At 41.4% G+C, this 18,698-nt stretch overlaps 1 protein-coding gene across 12 annotated transcripts in view; it reads left to right on the forward strand.

The window, feature by feature from the left end:
- PTPRM (protein tyrosine phosphatase receptor type M) overlaps positions 1-7,469 on the forward strand; it is a 451,289-nt gene extending 443,820 nt beyond the window's left edge. For all 12 annotated transcript variants that reach the window (XM_042839780.1, XM_042839781.1, XM_042839783.1 and 9 more), the window contains 3 exons: positions 111-274; positions 2,391-2,526; positions 6,573-7,469. In XM_042839780.1, the coding sequence (XP_042695714.1) occupies positions 111-274; positions 2,391-2,526; positions 6,573-6,626 (354 nt within the window). In that variant the 3' untranslated portion in view covers positions 6,627-7,469. The remainder of the gene's footprint in view (positions 1-110; positions 275-2,390; positions 2,527-6,572) is intronic.
- The last annotated feature ends 11,229 nt before the right edge of the window (positions 7,470-18,698 follow it).

The raw sequence follows: 18,698 nt of genomic DNA on the forward strand, positions 1-18,698 counted from the left end.
TGCCCAAACAACTTTCCTCGCTGATGCAAATATCTAAGTTACGCACCATTTGAATAGACCATAAACAATGCTGTTCCTTCTTTTCCTGCTCATTTCCTGAATGCCTGCAGCCCCAGGACGGCTATAGGATGGTGCAGCAGTTCCAGTTCCTGGGATGGCCCATGTACAGGGACACGCCAGTTTCCAAACGCTCATTCTTGAAGCTCATCCGCCAGGTGGAGAAGTGGCAGGAGGAGTACAACGGGGGAGAGGGTCGCACAGTTGTCCATTGCTTGTAAGTACTAGGGACCAGTGAGAAGAATACTGTTATCCTAGTATCTGTGCCACGTTTTTAAAGATTCATGAGAAGGTGAAGAGGTACAGGATCTGAATAAATAATACACCTGCTCATTTAAAAGCTCTGAAGACACAAGAAATCGTATGCTTTTTTTTTATGTAGATTCATGAGTTTCCCACTCTGTCCCTTGGTAGACACCTGTGAAAAGATGATGGGTAAAACTCTATATTATAGAAAGATTTCAAGTGACATTTTCAAATGAAAAAGGTGCATATTTGTTCAAAACTGTCAAAAACAATCAAAACTGTACCTTCAGGACAATGCACTTTTTATTTCTATTCAGTGCCATCTACAGTTCATTAACGGTAGAAATGAATAATACTGTAGGGAATTATTCCTCTTCCAGAAGTCATGGAAGAAAAAATGGCCTGGTAGAACAGTTATGATGGCCCTTTGACTGTCTTGCCCTTCTTTCACAGTGATACATATTTTTGTCCTCTGGTGACTTTGTGTTTCACGGGTACAGGCTCTCATCCACCATCCTGCCTTTTGATGTGGCTTAATACATGTACATACTACTTGTTCTCAGCATTGGTTGGTCTTCTGAGATTAAATATTCATGCCTGAAATTGTATCCTTCTCCTTCTGGAGATCTACTTAAAGATGTTACAATGATGGATAAGGATATGTTCATGTGAAAAGCATATGCTAAGATGCTTTCAGAAGTTGGAACCCAAGAGTAGACAATAACTTCCTGAATTTTGGTTTGCAGTTAATCAATATTACAACGATGGAGGAAAGTACATTAATAATTCCTACTATCAGTGACCTTGAACAAGTCATTGCTCTTCAGTTTCCCCATCTGTAGAATGGGGATAATAATACTTTCATCAAAGAAGCATTGTGCAGTGTGATTAATTAATGTTTTGAGATCTTTAGCTGAAAAGACCCTTTTGAAGTGCAAATTACTGTTATCTCTGAGGTGGCTGATGATATTAAATAGTTGTACAACATCACACATGCGTCACTTCCAGGCAGTAAAGAAAGAAAAAGCTCTAATATAATCCTTTTAAATGACTTTATTTTAATTAAAATTCTCAAAGAGTTCTACAATATCAGGCAATGTTTTAGCAGCAGAGAGCATTCTTTTCATACTGCTGGGATGTGACAGTTGTGAAACATTGTAGTTTCCTTTGAAAATCAACCATTTGCAAAGCTGGTTTGAAAGACCAACTACCTATCTAGGCTACACTCTGGTAATTAGTAAGGTTTATTATTTTTGGTGAATTGCAGCCTAAAGATTCTGATTAGGATAGCTATAGAAATAGTAGGGTTTCCAGCAAGAAAGGGATTCTCCTAAAGATTAACTAGGCATAAAGTATTATTAAAGGCTGTATTTGATCACGCGAATGAGCATTTGTGCCCAGTGTCTTCGTTGGGTTTCTCTTTGGGTTCTTGTTCTCTGATGCTGTGGGTGGAAGAGGAATGCAGTCACTTACAGAAGCAGCTGTTAGAGTGCAGCCAGTCCCTGTGCCTGCTGCTGCAGGGCGGGAACATCAGTCACCAGAATATTGCAGTCCCACCTTGGGCCATGCTAAAAGCACAGCCAAATGGCTTGTAAGCAAATTAGACACCATTTCTGTTGTTCTTCTGAAACACCTTTGGGTACAGGAAGAAGGAGCCAGGATCAGCAATTAAAAAAACCTTAAAAGATCCTCTTTCTCTATAATGTTTCTAGCCTGATATTACATCCTTGTGCGTTTATAGTACAAAAGGGTATTAAATTCAATCTAAAAGTACCTTGTCCTTATTTTAACATTCCCTTCATGCTGCCTCAAAACTTCAGTAAAGAGAGTGGCACAAAACTCAGCCACTCAGTTCCCTTCAGGCTTTCAGCCTCCTGGATGCTGGATGATAGGTTTGAGATCATTCAGCCCATTAATTCCAATTAAAAACAGCACTCAGCTTAGAGTTCAGCTGCCTTCCGGCACATTCGTATTCTTTGGTTTCTCCCTGGTGGAACTCATACCTTCTGTAGCCATTCCTGGCGCTGTAAGAACTTGTAATATAGTCAGTTTGTGACCAAGCCATTTATTTTTTACTTTTCTTACAGGAATGGAGGTGGCCGCAGTGGGACTTTTTGTGCAATCAGTATTGTTTGTGAAATGCTTCAACATCAGAGGGCTGTTGATGTATTCCATGCTGTGAAGACACTGAGAAATAATAAGCCTAACATGGTGGACCTTCTGGTACGAGCTTTTTAACTGCTGCACTAAATAGAAAATGTTCCTTTTTCTCAGAAGATTCAGTCAGATTTCCAAGATTTGCAGTGGGAGTTGTTCACAAAGCAAGCAAGTCATTTTCAAAGGGGATAATGAAGTCACTTCACTTGTAAGAGTATTTTTACACTGCTTTCTTCCCAATGAGACTTTGTCTCTGTTCATTTGAATTTTTTAAGAGTTTTAAACTTTCAGCCGAACATCCTTATTAATTTTCCTTTCTAGCAGGCTGAGCCAAGTGGAGAGCAGCCCTTGCATGGGTTGAAATAATAGTTATGTAAAATGAAATGCCAGATTTTCAAATTATATATATTATAAATAGCTTAATCGCCAAGTATTTATCAAAGCCATGAATTTCAGTTTGACATCCAGAATATTGCATTTAATTATAGTTGCTCTATCTCATAGAAAGATTAAAGAAGTTCAGAAACAAGGGGCCATGTGCAATTATTTTCTTAGAGTATTTTATGGGATTTTTTTGTAATGGCGAATTGCTGAAGTGCCAGCTGCTACTCCACAAGAGCTGCAGAACAGCTTAAAGCAGCAAGTTCTTATGCTCCAGTGTGTAGTTTTGTACTCAGAGAGGGCTGAAGCATGATATCCTATTCTCATACCAGGGCCATAAAGACACTTTTTCCCCAGGTCCCTCGCATTTAAGCTACCTGAGAAAGAATGGGCTGCCCAGAGAAGCTGTGGTGCCTCATCTCTGGAGGTGCTCAAGGCCAGGTTGGATGGGGCTCTGGGCAGCTGAGCTGCTGGGTGGCAGCTCTGCCCACAGCACAGAGTTGGGGCTGAGTGGGCTCTGAGATCCCTTCCAACCCAAGTCATTCTGTGATTCTATAAAAAGTAGCAACCCTTCCCTTAAGCCCTTTTCTAGCCAAGCTCATGGCACAAAGCCAGATGTTGCCAGCTGTGCAAAGCGAAGAGGGAGTTCACAACTAGCACTGCGGGACCACAAGCCAGGAATGTGAAACTGTGAATCTTGTAACAGTAAGAAACTATTAAACTTTCACAGAGGTGGGAGGGAGCAGCTTATTTGGCTCCTCTTTCTCTGGTTTGTATTCTCAGGAGGAGAATCATCATGCTGAGAACCATACATTTTTATTTCCCAGATATTAAGATAAATGTCTACTTCTTCTTTCAGATAGTATAGTTTTGGATAGAGACTTGGCAGGCCCGCTGTTTTTGGTTCTCCCAGAGCTTAAGTCCACAGAACACACTGATCTCTTCTTCATCTATTTTATAGAAATAAAAAGAAAATTACCAGTTTGAAGATGTACGGTTGAAGAAAATGCTCTCTATAAATTCCTGTTTTTGACAGTTCCCAGGTATAGATTTGTCAGGCAGCTGTCTCCATTTTTCAGCACAGAATGTTTTTAATCAAAAGCTGAATGTATTATTTTAGAATATAAAAATAACTCTTAGTAAATTGGGGGAGGTCTGAGAATGTTTGAATGGTATTGAGAAGCCTTTGTAAGGTTTTTTCACTAGGACATTTCAAAGCACTTAGGAAGGAGAGCAGTATTGTTTTTCGTATTTTACCAATGGAGAAACTAAGGTAGGGGACGATCAGGATTTTTTCCATTATCTCTTAATCCACTGACAAAAAAGAATTAGTACAACTTGAATTAGCAAGGTTCAAGAGAATTTTCACATTGATTTTTCCATTGCAAAAAGGGAACGTGGACACTTCCGTTCTTTTCCTGAGCCTGTTACTGATTTCCTCCTTTTTGACCTTTATTATGTGTCTCTGCCTCAGTTTGCCCGTCTGAAAAATGAGAACGGTAATTTCATCTACTTCTGTAAAATGCTGTTGCAAGAGAGGAAATGTTCAAGGTTGAAACAGTATTTGACAAAAACAGCTTCAAGACTGCTTTATATAAACCAGTTACATACCTTATGATCAGAGGAAGGATGGTCTTTGCAGTCCATACATCGAGATTCATCACTTAATTTCAGTGAAACAATTGGTTTTCCTGCAAGTGTAGAAATCTGAATGCCACATCTTTTCAGTGTGGAAAAATATATGAAATTGTTCAGCCAACATAGAAAGGCAATACTTGGTGTTGCAACATGTACATGCTACAGCATGTACAGCATGTACAAACCATTTTCTTAGAAATGTTATTGGACCTACCAGTGGTTATCCTAGAAAGAAAAACCAGTATTCCTCTCTGAAGCCAACTAACATAAATAAGCTTTTCATATTAGTCATCAAATGAATAATAAAAATGTATTAAGGACACACATGAGTGAACACAGTGGGAAATAATAAAAAATGACTCTTTAACACAGGTTTAATAAAAATGATAGTTTTGCTAGTGCACTAAATCAGCGTAAAGTAAGCGTGTAAAAATGGCAGTGGATAAGTGTACATAATGTACATAATATATACAAAAAAAATGCATAGTATTTCTTTCTTTTTTTATCTTTTCACATCCTGAAGAAGACACAAGCAGTTTATGGAGCCCTGCAGGGTCTTAAAGCCTAACATGAGTTTCATTCATGACTTAGACAACACAGAACAAACTTAGGGTTTGTTTTCTTTTAAAGTGACAGCTCCCAGCAAAAGGACTTCTACATTGTCACTGTCTTTTTCTGCCTTTTGATCACAGTGATATTGTTTGGCCTCTTAAATTTTAAGTTGGCCTCACTTTTCAGCTAAGAAGTGACCCAAAATTATGAGTACAGGCCATTAGATTTAAACCTTTATAATGTTTTCTTCGATAAAAAGGAGAATATATCTGGAATGTACTTGTAATCTCTCTACATGCTCGGCTAAATTTTTAATTGATTAAAGTGTGTGATAGGGAGAGGCATCTTGGTGGCAGAAATAGTCATAAAATGGTGATTGTGAATTGTTAGAACACACTTGCATTCAAAGAACCCACACCTATTTCTTTCAGCATTTTTATTTCATTTAAATGCCTGTAGCATCTCTAAATATTCTGAGTAGGAAGAGGGATGTGTGTGAGCACAAAATTGTTAAGTCCCAAAGTATCACATCCCTCAAAGTTGCCCTGTGGGTGAGAGTCAGTCAAAAGCACTGACCTCTTTGTGCCACTTAAGATGTGAAGAGGATAAAGTCATGACTGTTCATCTCATGATGCGAACTGGGATTTCCCTGGATCTGGACCAGCTTCCCAGCCATTGCAAAAGGAAATAGCAATTCTGTGTTTAAAGTGCAGGACTGGTACCTGGAAACTTAGACTGGGTAACAGAAGAGCTGTTGGGACCCTAAAATAGACATCACCAGTAACTGAAAATGAATGTGAATAGGTTCAATTAATTCAGATCTGTCCTGGTCTCCTGTCATACTGTACTGAGGGACCACAGTACTTCAGTGTGGGTTTGAGCCTCTAGAGGAGGAGGAACAATGAGCAGACTTCACAATGACATGTAGTGAGCATCTGAGTATTTTGATGCTCAGATGCTGGTATGTCTCTAAGGACAGAACATCCACCACCTCTGACAGGTTGCCCAGAGAGGTGGTGGATGCCCCATCTCTGGAGACATGCAAGGTCAGGCTTGATGGGGCTCTGAGCAACCTGATCTGTAGGTGTGTCCCTGTTCATTGCAAGGCAGTTGGTCTAGATGGCCCTTAAGGGCCAAATGATTTTATGATTGTTTGAAAATAGGAGTTGGGTCTGTTTTAAGATCAGCGTTTCCATGGACGAACTTCAATAACTGCAATTCTGCCAAAGCGGTGTGTGAGCATTTTGACGGATGACTAAAGGGCTGCAAGTCAATTTACTTATGTGTAGTCAATTTTTCTCATACAAGTGTATTAGAGCAGCTAACTACACGACTAATAGGAGCAGTACTGTAAATTATTGTGTGCGTAGTGTCTATTGTCTGGTTAATGTAAAGATTTTCTTATCCGAATATAAATTTGATTCGCAAACTGGCTCCCATAGACCACAGCTGGTTGTAAATAATTTTAACAGAAGAGAAATATTGATCCCCTTAATTAAGTTCTTTCAATAATTGACTTTGTGGTTGTCTTGATTTTTCAGGATCAATATAAATTCTGCTATGAAGTGGCTTTGGAATACTTGAATTCTGGCTGATGGCATAAACAGCGCAGACACTGTTCCTCCCTCCACCACCACAAACAAAGCAAGTCGTTTCATGATATCTGTGTCAATGAGATGAAGACTTCTCAGTGTTACGCTTCTACTGCTTTGTATAACTGGCTCTTTTTAAGAGCCCAAAGAGATGTTTATAAAACTGCTTGCACTGCCCATTTTCCACTATTAATGCCGCTGCTTGACACCCATATGAGCGTACACCAAACCACATGGCGGTCATTGAACACTGTATTCATATGTAGCCATCGATGTGGTGAAGCAGCATAGTCCTCTGGTAAATAAGAGAGCACAATTATATTCTTATGAAGGAATTTGTACTCTTCGTTATATTTTGTTGCCTGTGATTCTCAGTTATTGTCATGGCCTAGTGTACATTTCTGTTCTGTGGAGGATGCTATCTGGCATTTTGATAATATATGATTTTAGTTATATTTGCATTCTAACACGTGCATAATAAATGAATCATATGTAGCTTATTTGAACTAATGGAAAGACATGTACCAAATCATGTTAACTTTTTTGAGTTGTAATTTCTATCCACTTTGTACCATTTCAGAGAGAGAATCTTGGTAGAAATGCAGTTAGACAAATGCAAAATACAGGATGCTCAGATTAATATATCCAAAGCTTTTTCATTTGTTTATATTGTAAATATTTTTTGATTTCATCAAATTATTTATTCATTAAAATGAATTTTTTTGTGAAGCACAGTGAGTGACAATCATTTTTATTAAGCCCTGGAAATGCTTACTGTATGATAATGTAAACATTTGTTTACCTTGTATGGATTCTCAGCTCAATAAATGATTATACATGATAAAATCTTGTTATTTAATACCTCTTGGCATCTGAGTGCCTTCCAGTAAATCTCTTTTGACTTTAATTCCTCTGAATACTGAGCTACTTTTGATCCAGCCAATAGGAAGAAGGATGTGTCATGCCACTACATAAAAAGAAGAGGTGAGTTGGATGAATTAAGATACACATACACAAATGGAAAACCTGAAAGTTCTGCTGCTCGGTGAAGAAAAGCTGATGTTGGTTTGGCATGCAGTACTCAGCACTCAGTCTTGTCACAGAGGCGTGTGGATGCAGTGCAAGAAGCACAGCAGCAAAGAGGACTGAACCAGCAATGGCTTGCTGCACTGTCCTTTGGGATTCCAGATCTTTCTCTCTCACCCAGCAGTACCAAGGAGACATTGCAGGCAGAGCAACTGCTCAGTACTGAAGCCTTCCAGAGCTGTACGGAAACCCAGAGCAAGGAGGTTGCAGACTGCTCAGTATTTCAGCTCTTAAAAAGATTATTTTAACATGCGAGCCGTCTGGGATGGGGACAGTATCGATATAAGTGTATCAAAGTCAAAATGTTTTGAGAGCCTTTAAATCTAAGAGGTATCCAGCCTGGATAGAATGATACAAAGCTTGTCAAGTGCCAGTTCCAAATCACTGCAAAATTCAGATCTGAAGACATGAGGATTGGCTTCCTCTGCAGCTGGAAAGCATCTATTTTACAAGAAAATTGCTTTAAAATGTAGCTGACAGCTACAGGCCATTGCTGTAAGCTGCAGAGAAGTACTGTAGAACTTAGGAAAAACAACCCCAGCTCCTAGAAGAATGGCTGTGCTTGGGTGAGCCTTGTAGCACTACAGCCCATTGCAGGATACTCTCTGATTCACGTGGAAACCTCAAATATTGTATTCCTCCAAGCAGTTTGACAGACCCGGTATACCAGCCAAGCACAGTTCTCTGTAATTATTAAAGATTACTAAAAAATTTATTTCCAGTATCTAGTCATTGAAATATGCATACATGTGTCTAATATTACCTGATGATTCGAAGAACTTTAAGGCAGCTAAGCATGCTGAAGAAGTGCTGAGACTGAAAGTGACATAGGCAACATGATCCCAAACTTGAGCAAGATTTCTTGAAATGCAGCAAGAATTTTGGCAATCTCCCAAGGACAGAAACTGCCACTATTATTTCAGATGTTGCACTCTTCAAGACTTGCTTTGCCACAGGTAGGTCTTGGGGAATGAGGGGTTAAAGATGACAGAAGAGAGTTCTACAGGTTTTTAATTTCTTTACTGATGATATCACTGATTTTTTTTGTTCTTCTTCTGGCACAGGCATAGTCAAACCAGTCTGAACTTCAGTGCCTTCAAATGGGAGCCAGCTCAGGAAAATAGTAAGTCACTTTGTGTCTTCACCCTCCTACTACAGTTATTAATATGAATTACAAAAATCCAGGTTTAGGTGAAGTACTTTGGCAAGAAGAAAAAAAAAAAAAGAATGGGGAAAAAAAAAAAAAAAAAAAAAAATATGGGGTTTTCAGGAGCCAGGGGTAGAGGAAAAAGTAAGGAATAAGAAAGGAGCAGAAAGAAGAGGTTAACATGCAGGGCAGATATTCAAGAAGTAGCATGGAGCTTCTGAAGGTTACCTGGAGGATATTATTGCAGAGGAAGCAAAAGAAAGAAAACTGCAGTGACAGCCATTTCAGGTGTTCATAAACCAACTTCCCTTTTTAGTGGTACATTATGAAATCACTAGTCCAAACAAAAGTACGAAGAACATCAATCCTAGTTTGTGAGGAACAGAGGAAGGATGTTTTCTTCAATCCCTGGTATATAAGTGGCACATAAATGAATAAACACTTCAAATGGTTGGCCGTATGTATTACCCAATCCATCATCTGTCCAGGACTTGAGGTGGTTGATTTTTGTTAAGTTCTTCTGAAAGAGCAGCAGTGCTGATGGGGAGAGGATATGATATTCAGGTATCTCTATCTTTTTAGCAGCAGTGCTCTTTGCACCTTCCTGGGCTTCTTCATCAGCAAAATGAGTCAATGACTGTCCAAATAGTTTCATAGAGTACTAATGCAAAGCTTAAGGACTGTGTACAGTAAAATTTGAAAACAAAGAAAGAAAATAGGATTCACAGTAAAATATCCCTTACCACACAGCTGTACATGCTCAGCCTCCTATTTTGTTATGTTGACCCACAACATCGAAGGCAGATGTTAGTGGTATGGTAGTACAGGATGGACCTTCCCACCAATACTGTTACATTTTGTTGCCATGTGACAGATGGCAGCAGCAGGGCAATCTGATAGAATGGCATCTGACGTGGAAGTGCAGATGAAGAAAAGATGTGTCATTGAATTCTTTCACGTGGAAAAAAATTGTTCCTATTGACATTCATCAATGCTTGCTGAATGTTTATGGAGACCAAGTAGTGGGTGTAAGCACAGTGAGGAGGTGGGTGTCATCACAGCAGTTGTCACGGTGACTTGAAAGACAAGCCACATTCCTGATGGCTATGCACAGCTGTCACATCATGAAATGAAGAATTTCTCAATCAGCTCATACACATTAAATGGCAGATTAGGAGCATGGAACTGTGTACAGAGCTAAATAACAGAACTTCAATGCATTGGAAACAATGGTCTCAGTGTTGGAATACTGCAACATCTGCAACAGGTAGGTCCCTCAGGTACTTGCACAGGAACAAAAACAACACTGTAAGAAAGTTTGTCAGGACCTATAGAACAAATGTGAGGCTGAAGGTGATGGTTTTCTAGGTCACATCATTTACCAGTGACAAGATGTAGTGTCACCACAATGAGCTGGAGTCAAAATGGCAATCCATGGAATGATGACGTGTGAATTCCCCACTGAAGAAAAAGTTCGAGACACAGCCCTAAGCCAGTAAAGTGATGTGCACTGTATTTTGGGATAGCAAAGGGGTGATTCTTCTGGATTTCCTTGAAACTAGATAAACCATCAACTCTGAATTCTGTGTCACAGCACTGATTAAGCCAAAGGCTCAAACTTTCAGAGGAGAAGACAACCATTCTTTTGTGACACGGTAACACCAGACTCCATGCCAGTTTGAAGACTGTGGAGCACACTGGCAGTCTTGGTTGGACTGTCCTACCACACTCACCATATCATCTGGATCTGGTGCCTTTTGACTTCCATCTGTTTAGGCCAATGAAAGATGGACTGCATGGGCAACATTTTCCTAGTAATAATGTCACTGTAACAGCTGTGAAACTGGGTCACCTCTGCTGGTACAGATTTTTTTGAGTGCTACATGCAGACTCTTGTTCACTGCTGGCAAAAATGCATAAGCAAGTGGTGGTGACTATGTTGAAAAATAATATTCTGTAGTTGAGAGTTCGATCTATCAAATAGTGTTGTTGTGCTTTTTGTATCCTTTGTAGTTTCCATGGAAATAAATAAGAAGCATTACTCTTGGAGTGACCTATATGTTTTATCAACCTCGTCTGGAAAAAACAGTGCAGCTCATGTCTGAATTTTACTGCCAAACACTCAGCTGTATTAAAAGAAAAACAAAATTAGAAATAGCAAAAAACTGTACAGTTCAACTCTGTTGTTTTGATATTCATTAAGGAGACCTATATACATATCTCTATAAAAACCTGAAGGGAGGTTGTAGTGAATTGGAGGTCAGCCTATTCTCTCATGTAACTAGTGATAGGATGAGAGGGAATGGCCTCAAGCTGCACCAAGGGAGTTTCAGGTTGGATGTCAGGAAATACTACTTCTCTGTAAGAGTGGACAGGCACTGGAATGGGCTGTCCAGGGAGGTGGTGGAGTCACCAACCCTGGAGGTGTTCAAGAACCATATAGATGTTGTACTGAGGGACATAGTTTAGTGAAAACTATTGGTGCTATGAGGACAGTTGGACTGGATGATCCTGTAAGTACTTTCCAACCCTGGTGATTCAGTAATTCCATGATTTTGTGATTCTGTGAAGCCAATAACTGTTGTCACATTTGTGACAAGAAATAAAAACCCAACGGACCATGCTAAAAATAATGTGATTTCTGTAGGATCTCCTTTTCTGTTATTTGCTTATTTGTTTTCTCTAGCCTTGACCTTATCTATATAGTGAAATCACATATTCACATGAATTTATTGCCCTGGTCATTCCTATGCTGCCTGTGGGAGAGGTCCAAAGCTGCTCACAGCAGGCAGCTTGCTCCATGCCAAACCAGTGCTGCCTGTTCTCTGCCAACAGTCACTGCTCACCTTCCACATCCTCACCTCTAAGCATCTCTGCAGCTCCTCGGTGCTAGGCCAGGCAGAGCAGGAGGGGTGCTGCACTGCTTGCAAGCTTGTACTGTCCAGCAGAGCATAGCATTTCTATAGCCTTCCTGGAAGATGCTTTGCTCTTGGTTGCCACTGTCCTGGTTCTCACTCCAGGATCACATCTGACACCCATTATGAGCCTCCAGTCCACATCCCTTCCAGTCTTGTCATCGCAGGAAACTACACTTTCTCTGGGTAAAGGTAGAAAGGGAATATGAGGCATGCAGAGATTGGGATTTCTGCATGTTTTTTTCTAAGTCTGTGCATAACACTCTGTGCACAAAAGCACAGAAGAAATGTACTTTGACAATGAGGAGTGTGAGCTGCTTGCTGTAGCTTGTCTAAGGAAAGTACCAGGGGAGATGAATATCTCATGTTCACTGCCAGCCTTTTCAAAGCAACTCTCCTCCTGTTGTGTTTTCAGTAGCAACTGAAGGACTTTTAATTGTATCTCTACAGTCCTGATATTTCCAGTAATTTTTTTGTGTGTGAGAAGTTTTGTTCAAATGCCACAATTAAAGAAGAACTATCATTCATGCTAGACATACACTGCTACTGCTGCTATGCCAGGATACATGCCATCAAAACTCCCTGTCTTACAAAATGCTTACGTTAATATCCTTTTGCCTATTCTCACTTGTGCACAAAAAGCAACTTGATAATTGCACACATTTTCCATTTGAGTGCATCCAGCCTTGCACTAGTCATGTTCTGGTGGTGTTCTGGGTCTGTCTGGGATCTAGTTAGTCTTCTTCATAGCTGGCTGTAATCCGCTGTGTTTTGGACTTATGACCAAAACAGTGTTGATAACACACTGAGATTTGGGGTATTGCTGGTTGGTATGTGGGGGATTGGAGATTCATGATTCTAGAGGTCCCTTCCAACCCTGGCCATTCCGTGATTCTGTGATTTGCACACTGATAAGGCCATTTCTATTTCTCACCCTGTCCCCCCCGCCCCAGGGAGGAGCTGGGGCTGCACAGCGAGGACAGCTGACCTAGCCTGACCAAAGCAATATCGCATGCCGTGTAACATCATGCTTTGCAATAAAACATGGGAATGAAGCATCTGAATGGGTGGTAACCATTGCTGGAAGCTGCTACTTGTGGCTGCTGAATAATTGTTTTTGTATCACTTGTGGTGAGTTTTTTTTCTTTCTTCTTCATCTTCCCTTCACATGTTAAACTATGAGAGCATGTCCTAAGTTGGAAGGGACCCACAAAGAACCACTGAGTCCAACTCTTGGCTCCACACAGAGCACTCAAAATTCAAACCCCATGTTTGAGAGCATTGTCCAGATGCTCCTTGAACTCCTGCACTTGGGACCGTGCCCACTGCCCTGGACAGCCTGTTTGATGCCCACTGTCTTCTGGTGCAGCCCCTGTCCCTCACCCCCAGCTGCCCTCCCCTCACACAGCTCCATGCTGTTCCCTCGGGCCCTGTCACTGTCACACAGAGCAGAGCTCAGCGCTGCCCTCCACTCCCTGTGAGAAGCTGCAGCCGCCATCAGGCCTCCACTCAGCTCCTCTGCTCTGTGCTGAGCACACCCTGAGACCTCAGCTGTTCCTCATACATCTTGCCTGCAGACCCCTCACTATTTTCATAACCCTCCTTTGGATGCTCTCTAATAGTTGCATTATATTTTGACACCTTTGACCCCTGTGTTTCCCTGATTTTGTCCTTCCCACTCTCTTTCTCCTCCTACTGGGAAAGGGGCTTCTGTGTGAAAATGCGGGGATGATACTTGGCCTTCTCTGTATTCACAGCATTCAGCACATTTTAAGTGCTGCCTATAACCAATGGTTACTACAACAAAAAATCTCTGCTAGCACTTCTGTTCTGCCACGAACAAATCATAGAGATACACAACACCTGCTTTAACCTCTTAGACTGTAGATGTTATACGTGGAGGTGGCATCTTACCCTGAGAGTGGTTCCCACAGGAACTATTACCTTTGGATAACTCAGAAGACAGAGCACCGTGCTGGATCATGTCCTTAGTCCTCACATTACACATGGGGCATCATAAGGACACAGCACAAGGACAATGACCTTTGTTGGCCATGCACAGGAACTTCATCAGTACTGCACACTACACAGACTGCAATGTAGGCTTGGCTGCAGTTTCATCCAGCCCAGTGATATTAGAGGAAGGGGAGGAGAACAGTACAGATGCAGCCACATTGTGGCCTTGTATGTGGGAATGATTTCAGTCTTCATCCGAGAACAATAGGCTCTTGAGGAAATCCTCAGGGAAAGCACCACTGAAAAACATCTGCCAATGGTTTGCAACTCTTTTGCTTCATTACACTTAATTTGTGTATACATTGGCCTTTTCCTGGTGGAATATGAACTAAGTACACCCCACAAACTATTTTTCACATCCTTGTGCTTCTAAGCTGCCTGTACCAATCTGTCACAATCTAGTAAGAAGTAATGCAGTCGTGAGTCTCCAGCTCATCCAGTGACAATACATGAGCAATGCACCTTCTGCCTTCTTAGGCAGCCTTGTGCTAAGCTGTGCCTCAGCCTGTCAGCCAAAAGGAGCAGCAGGTGAGTGCTGTTGTAATTGGAATGAAGTTCTGCTATGTTAAACTGCACTGCCTTCCTGCCAGATGAGGGAGCATGGTGGTCAGACTGTGCTCCCCTTCTTTGTCTGCATTCTTTCCACTCTCACCCTTGACGATGTCCTCTCTTGCCAAATTACTCTGACCACATTCTGAATCTCCAACCATGCTGCAAGGGCCAGCCTGTGGTCACCCCACTTGTGCTCACACAGACAGTTTTGCCAAATGTTTCTTCTCCAGCCAGGATTCTTGCTTATGCTGACAGCATTGCTCTTCCTCCCACTGTCCCACGGTGTCTGTTAGCACAGCCCAGGCAGCACTTTGGCTCGGTTGGGGTTTGCCTCCCCTGCTCCTAAACAGAACATCTTCCCTCCCAGTGTATCTTCTTAATGCTCTCTTTCAACATTCATGCTTACTGCAGGTTTTATTTAGCTGAAACACAAAGACTTGGACACCCTCCCCTCACTGGAACTACTTGGAAAACTGTACATTTGTCATGCTTCATCTTGACTATTCGGCTGTAATTTAGTCCAACCTTTCCCATAAAATTACTAAATACTTCTTGTAACCAAGCAGTCAGAACAATACTGCAATGTAATTTTCAGTAATCATCTGTGTTAGTGTGATGAGGTTATGCTGGTTACCCCTAAATGCAGCTAGGCAAGAGTGGCATCTTCCCATTACAGCTGATAAATGGCTACATGATTTGGCACCAGATTATTCAAGCAGACAAATTAACTTCAAATATTAATACATCCAGCAGCCAGGCAGATAAATTGCTTGTTCTACAAGTGCCAGCATGACTTGGAGGGGGGAGTTCACATTGGCTCTCGGGAAACCTAACCTTCAGAGCAGTGCTCATCCAGGCCAGCAGCCCATCAATCAGCCAACAAAGCTGGCAGCCCTTAAACGGGTCTTCACTTCTCTCTGGAAAAAGGAAAGAGAAGACTCAGCCAACCTGGCTGATGCCCACCAGGACTGTCAGAAAGCTGTTTCAAACAAAGCACACGCACCAAGGCTTTGACCCAGGAGCCTACTCAAAGGTCTGAGACCATGGTCCCACAGTGACAGAGACGGGCACAGGGTGCGCTGTCCTTGAAGGCCATCTGCCTGCACAGACAGGTGTTCCTGGAATGCTGGTCAAGGGCAGCCACCATCATAAGTTTCATACAGACAGTTTCTCTCATAGGGGATGAATCAAGGCCTGGTGTGCAGATTTAAAGTCTCTCACTATATGATAATGCAATTCAAACAGTTGGGAAATGAGGTAATTAAATGTCTATACATAAACATATATGTATAATAGGTAACATTTGAAATGCTGTGATCAGTTGATGAGAATGAAAAATCTAAGTGATATTTTCTCTTAAAACTGCTGGTAATGCAGTTTTAGTCTGAATGCAGAATTGGAAGGCAGTCTATCAGAGTAGCATATCGCTTGATCAAATAAACCAAAAGGAAGAAAGACATTACCACACATGACATGATACTGGCTGCATAAAGTAATTATTGAGCTCTTTGTACTCACTTAATTGTCTGGTTGTAGAGCTTCAAAAAATACTTTTAGTAAGGGAATATTTGAAGAAAGCCTTTGGGGGTGAATATAGAAGCCAAGTTGACTGTTGCAACACAACTAAGATAAGATTACAGATATAAATTCTATGTTCAACAGGCAGAAAATGTGTTTATAATTTTATCATTGTACTCAAGGCTTCCTTACAATTTATATCTTGGTTGAGTATAAATATACTTTATATAGAACATATGGCACTGAATTTAGCCAATTGGGAGGCACCATTTGTGCTGTGAGCGCTGAAGCAATTCCATAAATTATGCAATGTATTTTGTCTGGTAATGTATAGATGGGAAAGCCATTAACATCACAAATCATCCCTTATTGCTGTATAAGTTAGCATATTTTTTATTCCAGCTCACAGGTGCGAAGCTCAAAATACATTTTGCATGATGATGAGGCATGTTGAAGCAATTTGATTCAGCTTCCATAAGACTTAATGGTACGAGCCTAACGGCATGGGCTTCCTCCACCACTGGACCTGAAATTTCTTTAACAACAAATGGGAAATGTGTATATTTAAATTGATCAAGAGATTATATTCCCTCAGAAGAGACCTCAACAAAACTGCACATTGCTACCTTTTGGGGGTTAAGTTCCTTAAATGCAGCTTACTTACCTAAGCACATCCACATATATCTACATCTGGTCTGACATAGATTTGTTGCTTATGGAACAGGGCAACTGCGTATGACTAGTTTAACTTATTTGTATTACTTGCTGCCAAGATAAATCTTCATAGATTTGTTAAAAAACAAAACAAAACAAACAAAAAAAAAAAAAAACAAAAAACCCTCAAATTGCTGTGACCTCTGGTATTTCTTTCACAGGATTTTTTTTTTTTCACTATAGTATTTTCCTTTCACATCCCTTACCCCAATCTTTTCAAGTCCATAAATAAATTTTTGTTTCTTGTTTGCAAGGAGAACCTACCACCTCCTTCCAAACAGAGAATAGTGTCTAGAGATTAGTTTTAAGGAAAGGCATCAGGGAAAATCCTTCAAAAACTTCCACAGATAAGAGCACCACAAGCACCCCACAGTCCAGAATTACCATATTTGAAACAAGCTCATACTTCCACTTTAGTTTCTAGGAAGCATCAACACAACCTTGCTGTTGTACATAAAAACCAGAGTCAGTAATAACTTTCCTAGAGATATTCACAGTATTAAAGAGTCTTAGAGACGCATCAATCTTCAAAACCTAGACTTCATCGGTGGAATGCATTTACAGAAATAACCTCAATGATTCCCCTCTCACGGGTTAAGAAATTTTGAGCTGCAAGCTGAGGGAGGACAGAGGTCAAAACCATCCAGCTTTGGAGGGAGAATTCACCTCCTGTGTTGCGAAGTGTTTGTAGCTGATGCCAGCCTGCTCAGTGGGGAACTGAGCATTGTGCTCCTGTTCATAGGAACTGCCCTGACAGCAGTGAAGTAGCTTGCACCTCAGTGCTGCTGAAGGCTCCATTTTGTGTTGTGGTGACCCAGACAGCAAGACACTCATTTCCACAGCCTGAAGCAGCTGTGGTGGATCTGTGACGCAAACCACAGTGTAGTGTCCTGGAGCTAATGCCTCACCAAGGATACATTCATTCCACTGGTCAGTTTCTCCTGCTGCCATCATCCCTCAGCATCCACGCTCTCATCCTGCATTGCAGGGCAAGGGGAAGAGATTCCCCTCTTGTATACAGCTGCACAGGAAGCATTTCTGCCTCTCTGAACGAGGGCTCAGCATGATAAACGATACAAGCCAGAAATTTTGGCAAATTAAAAAGTTTAATTTATGATGCTGCATAATTGTAGCTGTTTAGCGGGTATGACATTGCCTGCTTATTTGCAAACCAGGAGAGGTAAATTAGATGAAAATGTGTTTTGTAGGGGATGCTAGCCAAAAGGGACCACCAGCTCCTTCCAAACCCAGGTGTTTGCATCCAGTGACTATGCCAGTGCTGACCCCAGGAGCCTGAGCTGCCCATGAGGGCTGCCTGCCTATTGGATCAGGGCTCCAGGCAGCTGTCCTCAGCAGGGCTCAGCACCTGCAGCCTGCTCCCCCACCACAAGAGCTGATCACTGGGTCTCAGCAAGAACTGGCACTGCTCCTTGGCTTATTCAGTATCCAACAAATAGCTGCTGAGTGAAGTGATTCTGGAGGAAGAAAGGGAACAACCGTCTGGAGCCATTCCCTCCCGGTGTCATAGCAAAGTTCATCAGCCAAGAAATTTCTTTTTTTATTCATAAAGAATAACACTAATCTCCATAACAGAAGAAAATTAGTCTCTCTGTAAGGCGAGGTTTTACTGTCACTCATGATTGCTACTATACTTACTAAAAAATCTAAAACACCTGAAAAAATGAGTAACAGGAGGTCCAGGACCTTCCGAATATAAATTGCTACATCACTTATGAAGGAATAAAAGGCACTTTCCAGATGTACAAGTGGCTGTAGCCAACCACACTCCAGATTGAGTGATATTACTATGGAGTAGGGAAGGAAATAAGTGCTTATAAGAAGCTCGTGTTGGCACTCAGTGTGAGGCTCCAAGGGCTCAGGGGGCTCTCCAGGGCTGTGCCACAGGCTTGCTCTGCTTCTTCACTTGTTCCACCTCTTTTCTCCAGGCATAGGACATTAAAAAATTGTTTGGAAGAAGCTGGTAGTGCTGATGTCATCTACACATACAGGAGATATTTTTAATTTGGCAGTTGTGACTGCAGGAAAGCACAAAGCCAAGTGGCCTCCGGTGTGGTGTGGCCAGGACTACTTCTCACGCCTTCTCTGGTCAAGCATGGGGCTTGTTCC

Source organism: Centrocercus urophasianus, unplaced genomic scaffold (genome assembly GCF_019232065.1).
Source record: "Centrocercus urophasianus isolate 14NV4802_14NV808 unplaced genomic scaffold, USGS_Curo_1.0 seq_11, whole genome shotgun sequence".
Taxonomy (NCBI): Eukaryota; Metazoa; Chordata; class Aves; order Galliformes; family Phasianidae; genus Centrocercus; species Centrocercus urophasianus.